Below are 15,480 nucleotides of genomic sequence, written 5' to 3' on the forward strand. Positions count from 1 at the left end.
CTCACCCATCATGAATGCAAGACAGTACAAAAGGCCCACTCAAAACACAATGTGCATGTTATAATAATTCCTTAGGCTGTCAGGTGATAACCAACTTTTTTTCAATAAAACTGGAGGACTATTAACTGACTAAAACTGTCAGTTATTAAAATTGGAATAGAATTCGCAAATCCAGACTTAATTCATCCACAGAAACTTGGAAGGAAACACCTCCATGTCCAGTTACCAAAATTCATAGCTGATTTGTTTCACCTCCAGTTTTGCTGCACAAGAATGAAGAATGCAAAAGCATACAGAGGATTCCAACTCTTAGGCATTTTACAACGTGAATAGGTCATTCCCCATAGATTCCACTGGGGAGTTTAATAGAAATTCTACCCTTTGCAATGATTTCAGTATGATTAAAATAACTTTTTTATCTACTTAAAATCTGAGGAAGTTTAGGTGGGATGAGAGCAAGTCTAATACATATAAGGGCTTCCCCAGTGGTGCAGTGGTAAAGAATCCACCTGCCAAGCAGGAGACTGGGATTCAATCCCTGGGTTGGAAAGATTCCCTGGGAAAGGAAACGGCAACCCATTCCAGTTTTCTTGCCTGGAGAATCCCATGGACAGAGAGAGGAGCCTGGCAGGCTACAGTCCATGGGGTCACAATGAGTTGGATGTGACTGAACAATACTATGCCTAGAGAACTGGGTTGAAATTCCTCAACTTTAGTTGACTTAAATTCTGGTGACTGTAGTAGTAAACATGTGAGACAAATTATGTCATGCCTGGTGAACCCCATATTCAATATGGACAAAATTGTTACTAATCTTATCCCATTAGCAAAGTTTCAGTTCTCTATTTATATTCCATGATAACCAGTAACAGCCTTAGCTTTTTAACAATAAGTCCCAAGTGCTGAAAGTACCAAACCCATCACAGCATCTGATGTGAGTTCAACCAGTCAGATTCAACTCCAAATGAGTCAAGAACCCAAAACCATCAAGCATAAATAAGAGGATTTTATTGATGGCATTTTTATTGTCTTCATAATAAAATACGAAGCTCAAAACTGGATCACTTGGCCCTGCAATAGAACAGGAAAAAAAAATAGTGAGTTTTTGTATTTTGTGAAGAATCTTTACTCCATCAATAATAGTGTCTATTCCTAAAAGGATCACCATCCCTAATTAAAAACCAGTCTTTTCATTTCCCCCTTCTTACATCAAAACTCCAGAATCTATGGATCTTAGTTATATTGAGAGGACTGACTGCCCCTGATCTTAATGAGGGGCCACAAAAAATGAGTAGGCAGAAATCTTCAGCTCTCAACATCTTCCCTGGTAGCTCAGATGGCAAAGCATCTGCCTACAATGTGGGAGACCCAGGTTCAATCTCTGGGTTGGGAAGATATCCTGGAATAGAAAATGGCAACCCACTTCAGTATTCTTGCCTGGAAAATCCCATGGATGGAAGAGCCTGCCAGGCTACAGTCCATGGGGTTGCAAAGAGTTGGACACGACTGAGCGAGTTCACTTTCTTTTCTTTCAACATTACAAAACCATATAGAAAGGATTGCACCTTTCACCTCATAATTACATACCTTTCTCTTCTTATCACCTCCCAGCTCAAAATGCTTGCATCTCTTAATAGCCAGCATTCTCTTTGATCTACAGTTGGGCTCAACACATTCAAGCCTCAGTACAATCTTCTTTGTAGTTTTAGCCTGGAAAAATAAGTCAAAGCCTTCATAAATCACTGCAGAAAATCCTTCTTCAAAAATATGACTATGCTGGGTCAAGTATGTAAAGCAAAGCTCTGCAAATTTTAAGAGTTGTGACAATTTGTCTTTAGCTATAGGGAGAAAACAGAATTGTGAAAATAAGTAGATGCTGTGGTGACCCAAGGAGGGTCTTGGAACGCAGAAACAGTAAAACAAGACCCTTATCATCCTCTCCATGTTGTAACTATTAATGGATTTCAGGTCCTTCTGAGCAGTATAAACTATCTCCCTTCCTACCCCATAGGGAGAAGGTATTTGCCTTACTCTTCCCCCTACCCAGTATACATGCCTCATCCAATCAGCAAATGACCCACAAGACCCCTATCCCACTCCTTGTACCCTGAGTATAAAAGTGGACTAAGGACCCCTGTTCAACGTCAGTTCTCCCTTGAGCTAGCCTGCTGTTCTAGCAGCGTCTCCCATTCTAATAAACTTTATTTCCCACTCATTCTGTCTCATGTCTTGAAATTCTTTTCCAACTCGCACCTGGACCACAACAGATGTGAGAGAAACTAGTGGCATTATCTATTTGAAATCAAGTTCTCCATTCAAATCAAATATCATAGAGGGTTTCTTATCAAATAGGCCCTCATCACACCACCCTGGCCTTTTAGCAGTTAAGTATTCTGCACAGGCAAAAATGGGTCAACTGAGTCCATGCAACTATACTTCAAACAGCGTCTGCAACCCATTAAACAAGGTTAATAAATATTACTTAAATCTACTCTTCAGAGACTACTAACAATTACATTGAGATTTTAAATATTATGTAACTCAGAAAGTATACTTCCCACAAATACTCAACTTTTAAAGCCTGCTCCTGTAGTCAGAATTCTATTGCTACTAGTTTGCAGTTCTCAAAAGGGCAAAAACATAGATACAATGTCCCCATCTCCTAAACAAGCTACCCAAATGTGGAAATGGAAATTACCACCTTGAGATCAAACCATTTATTGTACCTAAATGTACACTGAAATCATTCCTGAATAGTTTCTGGAACCAGGCTGAATGAGGAGCTAAGTGCCAAAAGAAATGCTGTTTGTGGGAAGGCTATGCTCCAAGCATTGTGTACTTTAAGGGGTAGACAAATTGGAACAGAAACTCAGAAATTCAGACGGAGAACCACAGGTTATTCAGGAAGTCAGTGGCAGACCTAAATGGCTATTTAAAGAACTTTTAAGACTTCGTCAGGTAAGTAGCTGACTTCAGGGTTCTGAACAGAACTGAGGCTCAAAATAAGAGAAAGATTCTTAGTGCAAGCATGACGGCTCCTTAGGACATGACAACAGATGAGAGCAGGGCAAAGGAAAGGATTTACAGTTGTGCTCAAGCTTCAGTCTTTAGGAAAGAAAGTCTCATTCCTTGATGTCTGCCTCTTCACAAAGAGGAGGACAAAAAATATAAAACAGCGAGGCAGTGCAATACTGTACAGTGCAGTCAGACCTGTACTGCGCTCCCAGCGACTAAATATCTCCACCGGTAATTGAGGAAACTTCACTGAAACTATAAAACACACACCTATACTGTAGACGTGTGTGGGCTAAAAGCAAATGTAAAGTCTCTGCCACGGTCAGTGAGAAGCATATCAAACAGTAATTATTACGAACCTTTTTCCGGAAAATCGGCTTAGTCTGCCCACCATAGCCACTCTGTTTCCTGTCATAACGCCGCTTTCCTGGGAGAATGCAAGGTATTTGTCAGGGCTTATCAAACATAACCAATCAAAACAGACACGTGGAAAAGTCTTCTCATCGATTTTATCTTGGACTTTCCAGCAGAAATATCAATGTCCAAGTGGAAAAGGGAGGGGAGACTGGGCTCGCGTATTCGATTACTACACAAATGTTGCATTAAAACCAAATCACGTACAAACCATCTTACCCTGGGCATACAGAGAATCCTTGCCCTTCTTGTACTGTGTCACTTTGTGGGGCTGATGCTTCCCACACTTCTTACAGAAAGTCCGGCGGGTTTTTGGAACATTCACCTAGTAAATAAACCGTTCAGAACATACAGTGTTATCAGACCATCGGCACAAAGCCCAACCCGACCCAGCTGGAGCTAAGGCATCCCACGAGGACTCGACTATCAAACTCCTCGCCAACACACAACGCTGACTATAAGGTGGTCTAGCCCCATGTACTTCAAGTATAGCGGCCTCTGCCGAGTCCCAAACTAAAACAAGAACATATTCCCTCTACCGCTGCCTACGTCTACCCCATCACTTCAATTCCTGGCCCCGAAGCCCAGTCCCTTTGGGCTCGATCCTGGCAACAATGGGTTCCTTTGGTACAACGAGTCCACTCAGGAGCCTGGACTCATCCCGAGACAACACCATCAACAGAGAGGGAAAGATTAAACTGGATGTTACCAGACCCCCCCCACCCCAGCCCGCCCTACCATGTTCGCGAGAGCGATACCAGCACAGAAAGAAAGAGACCGGGCCGGAAGCGGAAGTATATAGGAGGTTTCTCGTCGCGCTTCCTCATGGCAGTCGGTGGAAACAACCATAGAGTCTCAGGCTCTGTGCGCACCTCCCTCTGGCGTCTGAGAGGACTCGACTCAGAGCTGCAGGCACAAGCTTAAAGAAGGGCTCTGGCTGAGGCTGATCCACTCTCTTCGACTTCCTCTCGCCCCACTCCAGCTTTGCAACTTTTCCTCACTTCCTCACTTTTGGCGGATACTGCTGCGTAGCAGCGTTAAGTGAAGGAAGCAGTGTTTCCAGATCGTCTGGCTTCCATGTGCCTATCCCCGAGGGAAGCCAGGACCAGAGTGAACTGGACGAGCCCTCCACCTCCGTGTTCGATTCCTGTTCCACTTCGAGGTCACTGGGAACAACATCTTCCAGTGAACTGTCGGTTCACTGAAGGCTTACAGGGAGCCAGTGCTCTAGTTCATCTATCACATCGCTAGTTGTTGCATTCAACAAATGTTTATTGAAGGCCTATTCTGTGTTGGGCACCGTTCTAGCGGAAGGCGGGCAGGCTTAGTCGCTTCAGGTGTCCGACTCTTTGCCACCCTATGTACTGTAGCCTGCCAGGTTCCTCTGTCCATGGGATTCTCCAAGCAAGAATACTGGAATGGGTTTCCATGCACCACTCCAGGACATCTTCCAAACCCAGGGATCGAACAGGCAGTCTCTTAGGTCTCTGCATTGGCAGGTGGGTTCTTTACCACTGAGCCACGTGGGAAGCCCTCATAAATGTATAATTGGGCTTCCCTGGTGGCTCAGAGGTTAAAGCGTCTGCCTGCAATGCAGGAGACCTGGGTTCGATCCCTGGGTCGGGAAGATCCCCTGGAGAAGGAAATGGTAACCCACTCCAGTATTCTTGCCTGGAGAATCCCATGGACGGAGAAGCCTGGTGGGCTACAGTCCACGGGGTCGCAAGAGTCGGACACGACTGAGCGACTTACAGACTAAATACTTTGTAAGAAAGGAACAGTGCTCAGCATTAAACAGCCCCCGTTTGTTTAGGGAGCAAGTTGGCTACCCTAGATTCTGCAAAGTGAGGATTAAATTGTTCCGCTCCGACAACAGCAATAACCAGGCCAAAAGAGAGAACATATCCAGCAGCTCACTTCTTTGCACACCTGGCAGAAGTCATGTGCCAGGTTTCAAGAGAATCCATCAGAGAAAGACTGAAGGGTTCTGGGCATTTTAAGTGAATTGTCCCATAAAATTCTCACAGTAATTCTAGAAGGTAGCTGATACTATTATTCCCATTTTACAGTAGAGGAAACTGAGGCCATAAGGTGTTAAACAATATGCTCAATGCTGATAGTATTTAGTCTGGAGGAGGAAATGGCAACCCACTCCAGTATTCTTGCCTGGAGAATCCCATTGATAGAGGAGCCTGGCAGGGGTCTCTAACAGTCCATGGGATCTCAAAGAGCTGGACACGACTGAAGAGACTTAACACATACAATAGTATTTAGTAGAACCAGGGTACAAACACAGGTGATCCGACTCCAGAGCTTGGGTTCCTTTACCATAGTATAATATGATTGTTGTGGCCTGCTAATTATAATCAATCAATCAATCAAGTCAGTCACTCAGTCGTGTCCGACTCTTTGTGACCCCATGAACCACAGCACGCCAGGCCTCCCTGTCCATCACCAACTCCCAGAGTCCACCCAAACCCATGTCCATTGAGTCGGTGATGCCATCCAACCATCTCATCCTTTGTCATCCCCTTCTCCTCCTGCCCTCAATCTTTCCCAACGTCAGGGGTCTTTTCAAATGAGTCAGCTCTTCGTATCAGGTGGCCAAAGTATTGGGGTTTCAGCTTCAACATCAGTCCTTCCAATGAACACTCAGGACTGATCTCCTTTAGGATGGACTGGTTGGCTCTCCTTCCAGTCCAAAGGACTCGCAAGAGTCTTCTCCAACACCATAGTTCAAAAACATCAATTCTTCTGCGCTCAGCTTTCTTTATAGTCCAACTCTCACATCCATACATGACCACTGGTAAAACCATAACCTTGATTAGATGGACCTTTGTTATAAAGTAATGTCTTTGCTTTTTAATATACTGTCTAGGTTGGTCATAATTATAATAGCTAACATCTATTGAACACTTATTATATGCCAGGCATTTTCCTAACTACTTCACATACTACCTGCTTTTATCCTAACAACCCAGGTGATACATACCTTTCTTAGTATTTAACAGGTGAGAAAACAGGCATGAGACATTAAAGTTGATTTAATGGTATGGCATTACCCAAAGTCACACCAGTGGTTATTATATGGAGCTGGAATTTGATCCCGGGTAGTTTCAAGACCACAGCCTTGTACCTCACTGTGGCATCACAAGGGGCAGCAGGAGCATCTACAGAGTAGAGAATGATGAAGAGAGAATTGGCAGGGACCCAGGAGGAGGTGTCGCTGGATTAGAGGCCCAGGAGCCTTGACGGCCTGGGCTCTCATGCTTGCATTACCCTCCAGGAACACCCACGAGTCTAGAGCTGACTCTCTGATCAGCTCTATTTTGTTGAACAGTGTCTGGGAATGAGATAAAAACATTACCACTGCCTACCGCATTTCCCAAAAGTTTCTTTGCCCAACAGCCAGCCTATAGGCTCAGAGCATTTCCTTCTTCTCCTCAGCCTCTTACGCAGTGTTACTGGCCTTTGAGTTGTTTCTAGAGATTGCTGATGTTAGCAACATGGAAATATGAAGACAATGGACATGGCCCCTCTTAGTCTAATGGACCTTAGTTCTTTTTATCACACCTCATGTGGCATAGCTTTGGTTTAGATTCCTTCACCAATCCTGGTCTCTGGTTTGAACATGATCCTGCTCATTGATTTCCCTTAAGATGAGGAACTCAGAATTGAACACAGGACTCCTAGACGTAGCCTGGCTTCACAGTGTATGTGACTTGTTCACTTACCTACATCTAGACATTGGCACTGTTTGGGTGCACTCCTTCTGTCACCTGGACAAGTGTGTGAGAGGAGTGTACATGGGCAGAGTGAGGGAAAGTGAGTGTCTGCGACCAACTCTCAGGCAGATCCCTGGAGCAGCTATTCAGAGGTGGCTAGTGAAAGGATAAAAATTGTCAACAAAATAGATCATGCAACACTGGCTGCCCCTTTATCTTGTATGGATCTGAGGATTAACTAGTCAACTAGCCTACAAATATTTTTGAAAAATGTCTTGTTCCCTTAAAAATTCTGACAGACTTCTAGTGGGATTTATGATCTGTTTCTACATATAGCACCTGTGCTGTGTTGTGCTTAGTCACTCAGTCATGTCTAACTCTTTGCAACCACATGGACTATAGCCCACCAGCCTCCTCTGTCCATGGGGATTCTCTAGGCAAGGATACTGTAGTGGGTTGCCATGCCCTCCTCCAGGAGATCTTCCCAACCCAGGGATCTAACCCAGGTCTCCTACATTGCAGGCAGATTCTTTACCCGCTGACCTACCAGGGAAGCCCCACATATGGTGCCTAGGACAAGTAAATATGGCAGTGGCTGATGTGTCAAGATGGGCAAGCAGATCAGTTACCCAGGGCTCTGTGGCCATCATGGTCTATAGCCAGTACTATCTGCATGTCCTAGGAGAGCCCTCCTGGAGACGCTCTCTGCTAGAATGTGAACTAGAAGGTGGCTGAGGAAACATTCAGGCTTCAAGCAACACATCTAGTCATCTTTTATGAGACAAAAGAGAAAGTTGTAAATGAAGAGTCAATCCCCGAGGCCGAATCTAAAATGGAGAAAATCAACATCCACAAAAAATGGGAAGGACACATGTCAGTGTGTGGGCTTACACTCAGACATTTTTATCTGTAGAAAAAAAAAAATGCTTTCTTAGAAAATGACTCAGCAGGGGGAAGTCTTGTCTCTACCTCCGTCAGGATCTGTACTTTGGGGTCCCTTCGTCAATAGTCTCCATCCTTCATTGTCAAGTTTAACTGTGTGGCCTCAAGTCTGCAGATCTGCATTTCTCCTCTTTTCTGGAAGTCTCCGCTCCCTCTGTTGACCATCCCAGTGATCCTTTAGCGATGTCGTCCCTTTACTTTGGGGAGGTTGGCCTGAGGACATGTCTGCTCAACCCAGCCTGGTCTAGAGTCTCAGTGGCCCCAGTCAAGTAGAGAAGAGTTCTTTCAGAGCAGACTCAACTAGTACTGTCAGAGGTCCCAAGCAAATGAAGGGCGGGGACTGCTGGGCGGGTGGGGGGGTGGTGGAATAAGGACAGCAGCAGGGAACCAGATACCATGCTGCTGAGAAGAAGAAAAAAAAAGACATTGGTTTAAGTCAGGAAACAAAAAAAGGGAACTGAGTGGCTGTGAAAGGGTGGGGTTTGCTCAGACTGTCCTTCCTCTCTGGACTGTAAGAATATGTCTCCAGGGCCAGTGTCTTCTGACATCGAGTCCCGACTTCCAAGTCCCGGCATCTCAATGCATCCGGGGAGCTGCCTGCATTAAAGTCAGAACTGAGGTGGGTCCGGGGCATGGCAAGGGCTGGACAGCAGCAGTAACTGCCTTTCCTAGGACCTTGAAGGTCAGAGAGAAAGCGTGGCTGGTGCCATGTAGTCTGAGGCAGGAGGAGGCAGATGGAGGGTGGGAGTGTCATCGCCTAAGGCCCTGGTAGTCCCTTCTGATAATCAGAAGAGGCTGGAAGGGTCCTTTCTGGGGAGGTCATAGTTGGGTGGAGACAAGAAAAAAAAAAGTGACATGAGGTGACCATCTGAACAGGTAGCAGATGTTGGAAAGAGGCAACTCTGCACAATTTGGCAGAAAAGCAAGCTTTCATGCCCGTGGCTAAATAAGCCAGGATAAAAATAAACTGTTTGGGTAATATTGCCAGAAGACCCCAAATGGATCCTTGTGTCAATGAGACCTTAGGAAAAAGAAATTTTTAAGAGGCAGATTGTCTAAAAAAATTGGTCAAAACGCATATGCTTTTGAGCTCTGTAAGCTACGGAAAGGCTCAACCAGAGTGGAAAGCCTCTGGCTGCATTGGGCCAGTGCTGCTGGGATCAGAGCTGCCTTGTTGGAAGGACTGTGCGTGCCAACCTCGTGGTGACAGTGGGTAAGAGATTGGGCCAGAAGTCAGCCTCGGCCTCGCGGCCCAGACAGTGGGGCCAACCCCTGAGGTCATGGGGAAGCTTTTTCCTATTACCATTGCCTGCCATGTGCACGGCCCTCTTCTTTTCTAGGCTCCATCATTTGCTTCTCTCCTTTCCTCTCCTCTCCATCTGTCTCTCCCTTCTCCTCCTTTTCCTCCTTCTCCTTTCTCTACCTGTATCCCCTCTTCTTTATCCCCTCCTTGATTTTGATCATTACCACCCCGGAACAGAGCCAATGCTTAATAAATTCGTGGGGAATCTCAGTGAATTCTTCTTGCCCCTTTCTTCCCTTGCTGTTTTCCCTTTGCCCTTTCCCCCTACTTGCCTAGTGCCTTCCCCATAGGATTGTCGTGAGCAGTGTGTTATCCTATGTAAAGTAGTTAAAATGGGGCCCAGCAATAGTCAGTGTGCCCATCTCAGTGTTTGCTATTATTTGTATTCTGCCTGAGACCTGTCAAGGTCCCCAAAAGGCCTGCCTAGAACAAATATGTGGGGTCTAGAATAAAAAGGATTGCTGGCTCTGACCAAGACATCCTTTTGTGAGTGCGGGCCAAATGGAATTCCAGTCCAGTTTCCCGGTCACCCTGCTCTCCAAGCTCCACGTCTCTGTCTCATGTTGTCCGTTTCCGAAGGTAGGGCAGCAGCAAAGCCCAGAGGCAGGGCTCTGTACAGCTCAGGGGTTATCTTCTGTGCTGTTAGTTACATGCTGCTTCTGCTCCTTCCCTCATTTTGCATGCCAAGCCCCTGACCAAGGGTGCTACGGCCTCTTGGAGCCTCAATTATTTGATAAAAAATGTCACCTACCAAATAAGCCACAAGATGCAAATACCCTAAATAATCTAAAGCGTTCTACTGAAATGGAATCCCTTAGCGTTAGCCCTATCTGGTCTATTCTGACCCCTTCAGACAACTTAAACTGTCTACTTGCCTTCAAGTCCAAATTCCTGTGGCTTATGGCTAGCGATGTGTTTGTTTAGAATCTTTTGTAAACTCCTCATGGTGAGAACTAGTGCAACTTTCCATCCACTTCTAGGGTCTGGGTGCAATTTAAAATTATCATCAGTATGATTTACTATTTCCATTTGAGCAAATTTCCTATAGAGAGTTTCCTTTCAGCGGACTAGACCCATACCAGGAAGTGACTTAGGTATAAGGGGAAGACATGGCTTTTGAAAACCAGTCTGAATGTTCTCCAAAGAGTCATCAGACACTTGCTGCTTTTTGCCTGTGGATGCCATGCCGATATCCGATGGCTAGACCCTCGGAATAAGAGTGACATAGGATTTTCAGGAAGGCAGTGCTCAGTAAGAAGTTAGAGACAGACCTTGACCTAATTCACTCCAAAACTGCTGGGTTATGCAAATGAAGCCATCAGGGGGAGGGGGAGAGAGAAATGCTCTGAGGACCCTGAAACAAATGGGCCACGTGTGACTTTCGGTTTCTCTGGAGGTTCATGTGCACTGGCTGAGGGTGTTGGGAGAGCATTTGAAAAGCAAAAGCCTTAATCCCAGGCTTTCTACCTCCCTCTCTGTGAGCAATTACCACATCCCCTTAGGGTTAACATCAGTTAGCTGAACTTCCAGAAGAAGCTATTCTCGCTGCCTTACATCCCCAAAATGAAAATGAATTATAGTCTATTAACTCCTTCCTACATATTTATTTGTAATAGAAACAGAATAAAAAGAAACTGATTAGAAGTGGAGCAGAAAAGAGACAAAAGTATGGAAAAACAGGTTCTCCAAAACTGCTATTTGGAGTGGAAATCAGTTACAGTGTTTCTGGAAACTATTTTGTCAATATATTTCAAAATGCAAAAGGCACAAACTTTTTGACTCAGCATATGATGTTTATATAGAGATCCTAACAACATGGGAAAACATCTGAAATAATGTTAAACAAGAACTTTAGATATTTTGTGGACAACGTATGTTGGGTGAAGGAAGGATACTTAGGTAATAAGTATCTAAGTATAAGAATAAGAAAAATAAGCAAACTATAAATATTAGGTGCAATATGATCTCAAATATAGTCAGAAAAACACAGAGAAAAAGAATGGAAGGAAACATGCCAAAGATTAATGTGTCTGGATAATGAGCTTGTAACTGATGTTTCCTTTTTAATATCCCTGTACTTAAAACATTTTCTATAATGAACATGTTTTACTGTGATATTGAGGGAAAAAGTGATATATTTAAACCAGGGAAAACAAAAGCTAAATTGAGAAAGAAGGCCAAAGGGTCACACAAATCCAGAGTGAAAGACGGACATCCTAGCAGTCACTCTCAGGGGCAAAGGAGCAATGCTGAAAGTATCACCACCAACCTGTTGCTCAAGGGAAACTTGCAGATTGGTTATCTGGCTCTCCTTTCATCACTTGGCCAGAATCTATTGTGTCTAGTGCAGGGCAGAAGAGTTGACAGAGACCAGAAATGTCCAAAACCACAGAAGAAAATTGTAAAATGTTAACAACATGAGATGCTGAAGAAGAACCAGAGTGCTGAGACCTTTTAGAAATGATTGCAGTAGATGAGAATTTCCCAGGTTAGCCAGCAGCCAGAAAACTGATTTTCCTGGAAGTCTTCATCACAAATTTGGTCACCTGTAGCAATGACCCTGGAAACATCATCAAATAATTAGCTTTCACTGGGGCCTGAACAGACCTTCTTGAGGACTTAACAAGAGTAATTATGGCTCTTTGTTGCTATGGGTATGATATTGTAATGACAACTTCTCTTCTGGTTCCGAGATGGGGAAATTCTCAATCAAAATCTCAGTCAAAACCTGAGAGATGCTTCTTGGAACTGAGAAGAGATTTTTAGTAGGCCTATCAGTTATACTCTACTCTACTTAGAGACCACTGATAATTCTACCAGATTTCATAGAAAACGTTCAGGAAGATTGAACCAAAAAAAGAACAAGGGATTACATGAAGTGCATAATCCAGCACACAAGCTGGGCTGGGTTTGCCAATTTGACTTAGTAACTGAGAATTCATTCTGAGAGTGGAAAACTATGACCACAGGTACAAGAATGTTCATGGTAGCATTCTTTATAATTGAAAACAAATAACCTAAGTATCCATCAATAGGAGAATGGATCAATGTGATATATTCATTACACAGAATACTTGATGCATATCAAAATGAATTAAAATGTATGAACTAGAACTAGGTAAAAAAAATCATAAAATGTTACATTGAGAAAAAAAGCAAGTTGCTAGTATGTAACACATAAATTCAAATGTGAACCGTGACAACCAATGCTAAGTACCTCTTTTGGATACTTACTTAATATTACCTATTATGTCGTAATTCCTACTATGACCTATTACATATTAATAGTAATATTAGTAATAGTGATATTAGCTACTATTACCTATCACATAGTAATAATATAAAAACGTGCCTAGGAATGCTAAATGCTAAATTCCAGAGATTAGTAGCCTGTAGGGAGGGAGGAGACTAAAATTGTGGAAGGGCGCACAAGGGAGTTTTGACTGTATGGACAGTATTACAGTTCTTAAAAAAAAATAAAACAGAAACAAAGTCGCACAATGCCAGGACTCTGTTAAGCTGACGGTGAGCACATGAGTGTGATGTTATTCTCTTTCCTTTCTGCCTATTTGCAATATTCCATAATACGAAAGAAAGTGCATTCAAACAAAGTTTGATATGCACAGTAAGCAATAACAACCCTAGAACGAAGAGTTGGTGTTCCATCTAAACTCGATGCTTTTATCCCTTTAACAATGAAAAATCCTGAAGGGAAAAACAGCTGGTGAATCTAAAAATCGACCAGTAAACAAGATCTCCTTAGAGAGGATTTAAAGGAAAACGTAAGAAAACCCTGGTGGAACTGAGAAGAGTCCTCATGTGGGAAAAAGTACTGTCGTCAATTAAATAGGACAGACCATCCTTTCATGTGTAGAGGAATATTGCAGAGAAAAGTACCCCTGGATCCTGAATTCTTTCTTACTTATCCCCACCCTTACCACCATTTCCTCCTTTGTCTAATGTTCTTAGAAGATGGAGAGGGTTCTGTCCCCACTGCTCTTTGATGATAGCCATGGGCAGTGACAGAGTGCTGAGGTGAATGACATCACACTTCACTAAAGACAAAAAACAAAATTCCCTCTGGGAGGCAATGAGGTACAACAGAAACAGCAAGGGTGCCGAGTCACAAATAGATAGATCTAGGCAAGTCACATAACCTCCATGAATCTCGCTTTCCTGTTGGTCATAAAGAGTAAGTGAAAGAATGTGTGTAAAATGTCTGATGATGGACTGTACTAAGAGAAGCAGGAGTTGCCTCCCATTCTCCTGGGGAGAAAAGGAAATGGCTAGAATCTTGCTGGGCAATTAAGTAATGCTTTAAATGAGGGATAAGCACAAAATGCAGCTTATTGGATATTTCTGTCTTAGTAGTTATTTGAACTATGACTGTTCTAACTAGCATCTCCTAATAAGACCTTTCCTAATCACAGTCAGGCTGAGCTGTTTTCTGATTTTTGCTCTGATGTTGTCCCTAATAATGAGCAAAGATAGGAATCAAAGGTGCTTTACTTTACCAATTCTGCAAGTGCTATTTATATTAATTCCTTGGCATAGGGCAGTTTGTAAAGTGGCTGAACTCTTACTACTAAGCATTCTCTTTTTGAATTCTACTGCTCCATAGGGTGGAGAAGGCAATGGCACCCCACTCCAGTACTCTTGCCTGGAAAATCCCATGGACAGAGGAGCCTGGAAGGCTGTAGTCCATGGGGTTGCTGAGGGTCGGACACGACTGAGCGGCTTCACTTTCACTTTTCACTTTCATGCATTGGAGAAGGAAATGGCAACCCACTCCAGTGTTCTTGCCTGGAGAATCCCAGGGACGGGGGAGCCTGGTGGGCTGCCGTCTATGGGGTCGCACAGAGTCAGACACGACTGACGTGACTTAGCAGCAGCAGCAGCAGCAGCAGCTCCATAGGGAGACTAGAGGCTGCACAACATGGCCATGTGAAAATCCTGCATCTGTAGATTAATAAAGAGAACATCATTACACTGTAACTTTACGTTTTAGATGAAGAGCCATGTGTGTCTATTCTTTTTCCTCCTCTTTCTTTTCCTATATGAAGTGTGTGTGTGTGTATGTGTGTGTGTGTGTAACATTCATGTCACTTCCGTTTCCACCCCACCCCCACCACTTGAGTGAGGTGCAGGGTCAGCCCTCACTGTGCATCTTTTGTGGTCAGTTGACTGTGGGCTGCTGAAATTGTTAGAAAAAAATTAGGACTTTCCATAACAAGTACCCAAAGAAGCTGCAACTATCCTCTAAAGCAAAGTGTCCATTACACACCAGCCTTCAGGAAGATATAAAAGTAGATGCCTCTCCTTTCACCATTAATGGACCAGTGGTGACTAAGGAAGAGCTACCACATTGTCAGACCATGTGTGTCTTGAATGGATCACAAAGAATAGGGGGAAGCAATCAAAGAGGGAGCAATCAGGCCGTGGAAATCCCAGCAGTCCTCCAGCTCAGTGATCTACAGGTAAAGGCCATTTCCCCCTACGCTCAGAGGGGCGATGGCTAGTGAGAGGCTTACTTCCTCATACTTAGACCAGCTCTAAACCCTACCCCAACACAGCTACTTGAACGAGAGGAAGGCTTCCTCTTGTACAAACTGGATTTGTTCTGAAAAACAAAAAGAACAGAGGCAGCTTCCAGAAGGACCTGTCTTATGGGAAATAAGAGGAGAGGCCAAGGCTGAAGCAGATGCTGGGTCTGAGCGGGGAGTGTAGTCACCAAGAGCTTGCAACAAAGCTAAAGGTAAAATGACGGGTGTGCTTTACTCAGCTAAAAGAGGCACAGCTGGATGTGGTTTGTTCAGATGATCCAATTTACTGGTCATGTTACTCGATTTCTTTAGGGTATTACTTTCTTTTTTCTAAGTTGAATCTTTGGTTGTGAATAGGTACTTAATTGGGATTCACCATGGGAACAAACAAGATATTAGTACAGGATCTCGATGAGTTGGCAGTACCTGAGAGCCGACCATTATTAGTTGGTTATCACTACTTCTGAGTAAATGAAAAATCTTAATGTTATAAGAAATCTCTTTGGGGATTGAGCTGGATCTGAATGCTACAACTCTT

General features: G+C 43.8%; 2 protein-coding genes across 2 annotated transcripts in view; one reads left to right on the plus strand and one right to left on the minus strand.

The window, feature by feature from the left end:
• Positions 1-1,008: 1,008 nt before the first annotated feature.
• On the minus strand, positions 1,009-4,278 carry RPL36A (ribosomal protein L36a). The gene is made up of 5 exons (XM_068962398.1): positions 4,168-4,278; positions 3,649-3,754; positions 3,375-3,442; positions 1,588-1,710; positions 1,009-1,071 (listed from the first exon to the last, which is right to left on the minus strand). Exons 1-5 carry the CDS (start codon positions 4,276-4,278, stop codon positions 1,051-1,053), a joined length of 429 nt encoding a protein of 142 aa, XP_068818499.1. The 3' UTR covers positions 1,009-1,050.
• Positions 4,279-8,616: 4,338 nt separating this feature from the next.
• Positions 8,617-15,480, plus strand: part of BTK (Bruton tyrosine kinase) — a 32,128-nt gene continuing 25,264 nt past the window's right edge. The window contains exon 1 of the mRNA XM_068962055.1: positions 8,617-8,715. The gene's annotated coding sequence lies outside the window, so the exon portion shown is untranslated. The remainder of the gene's footprint in view (positions 8,716-15,480) is intronic.

The sequence above is a fragment of the Capricornis sumatraensis genome, chromosome X, assembly GCF_032405125.1.
Source record: "Capricornis sumatraensis isolate serow.1 chromosome X, serow.2, whole genome shotgun sequence".
Taxonomy (NCBI): domain Eukaryota; kingdom Metazoa; phylum Chordata; class Mammalia; order Artiodactyla; family Bovidae; genus Capricornis; species Capricornis sumatraensis.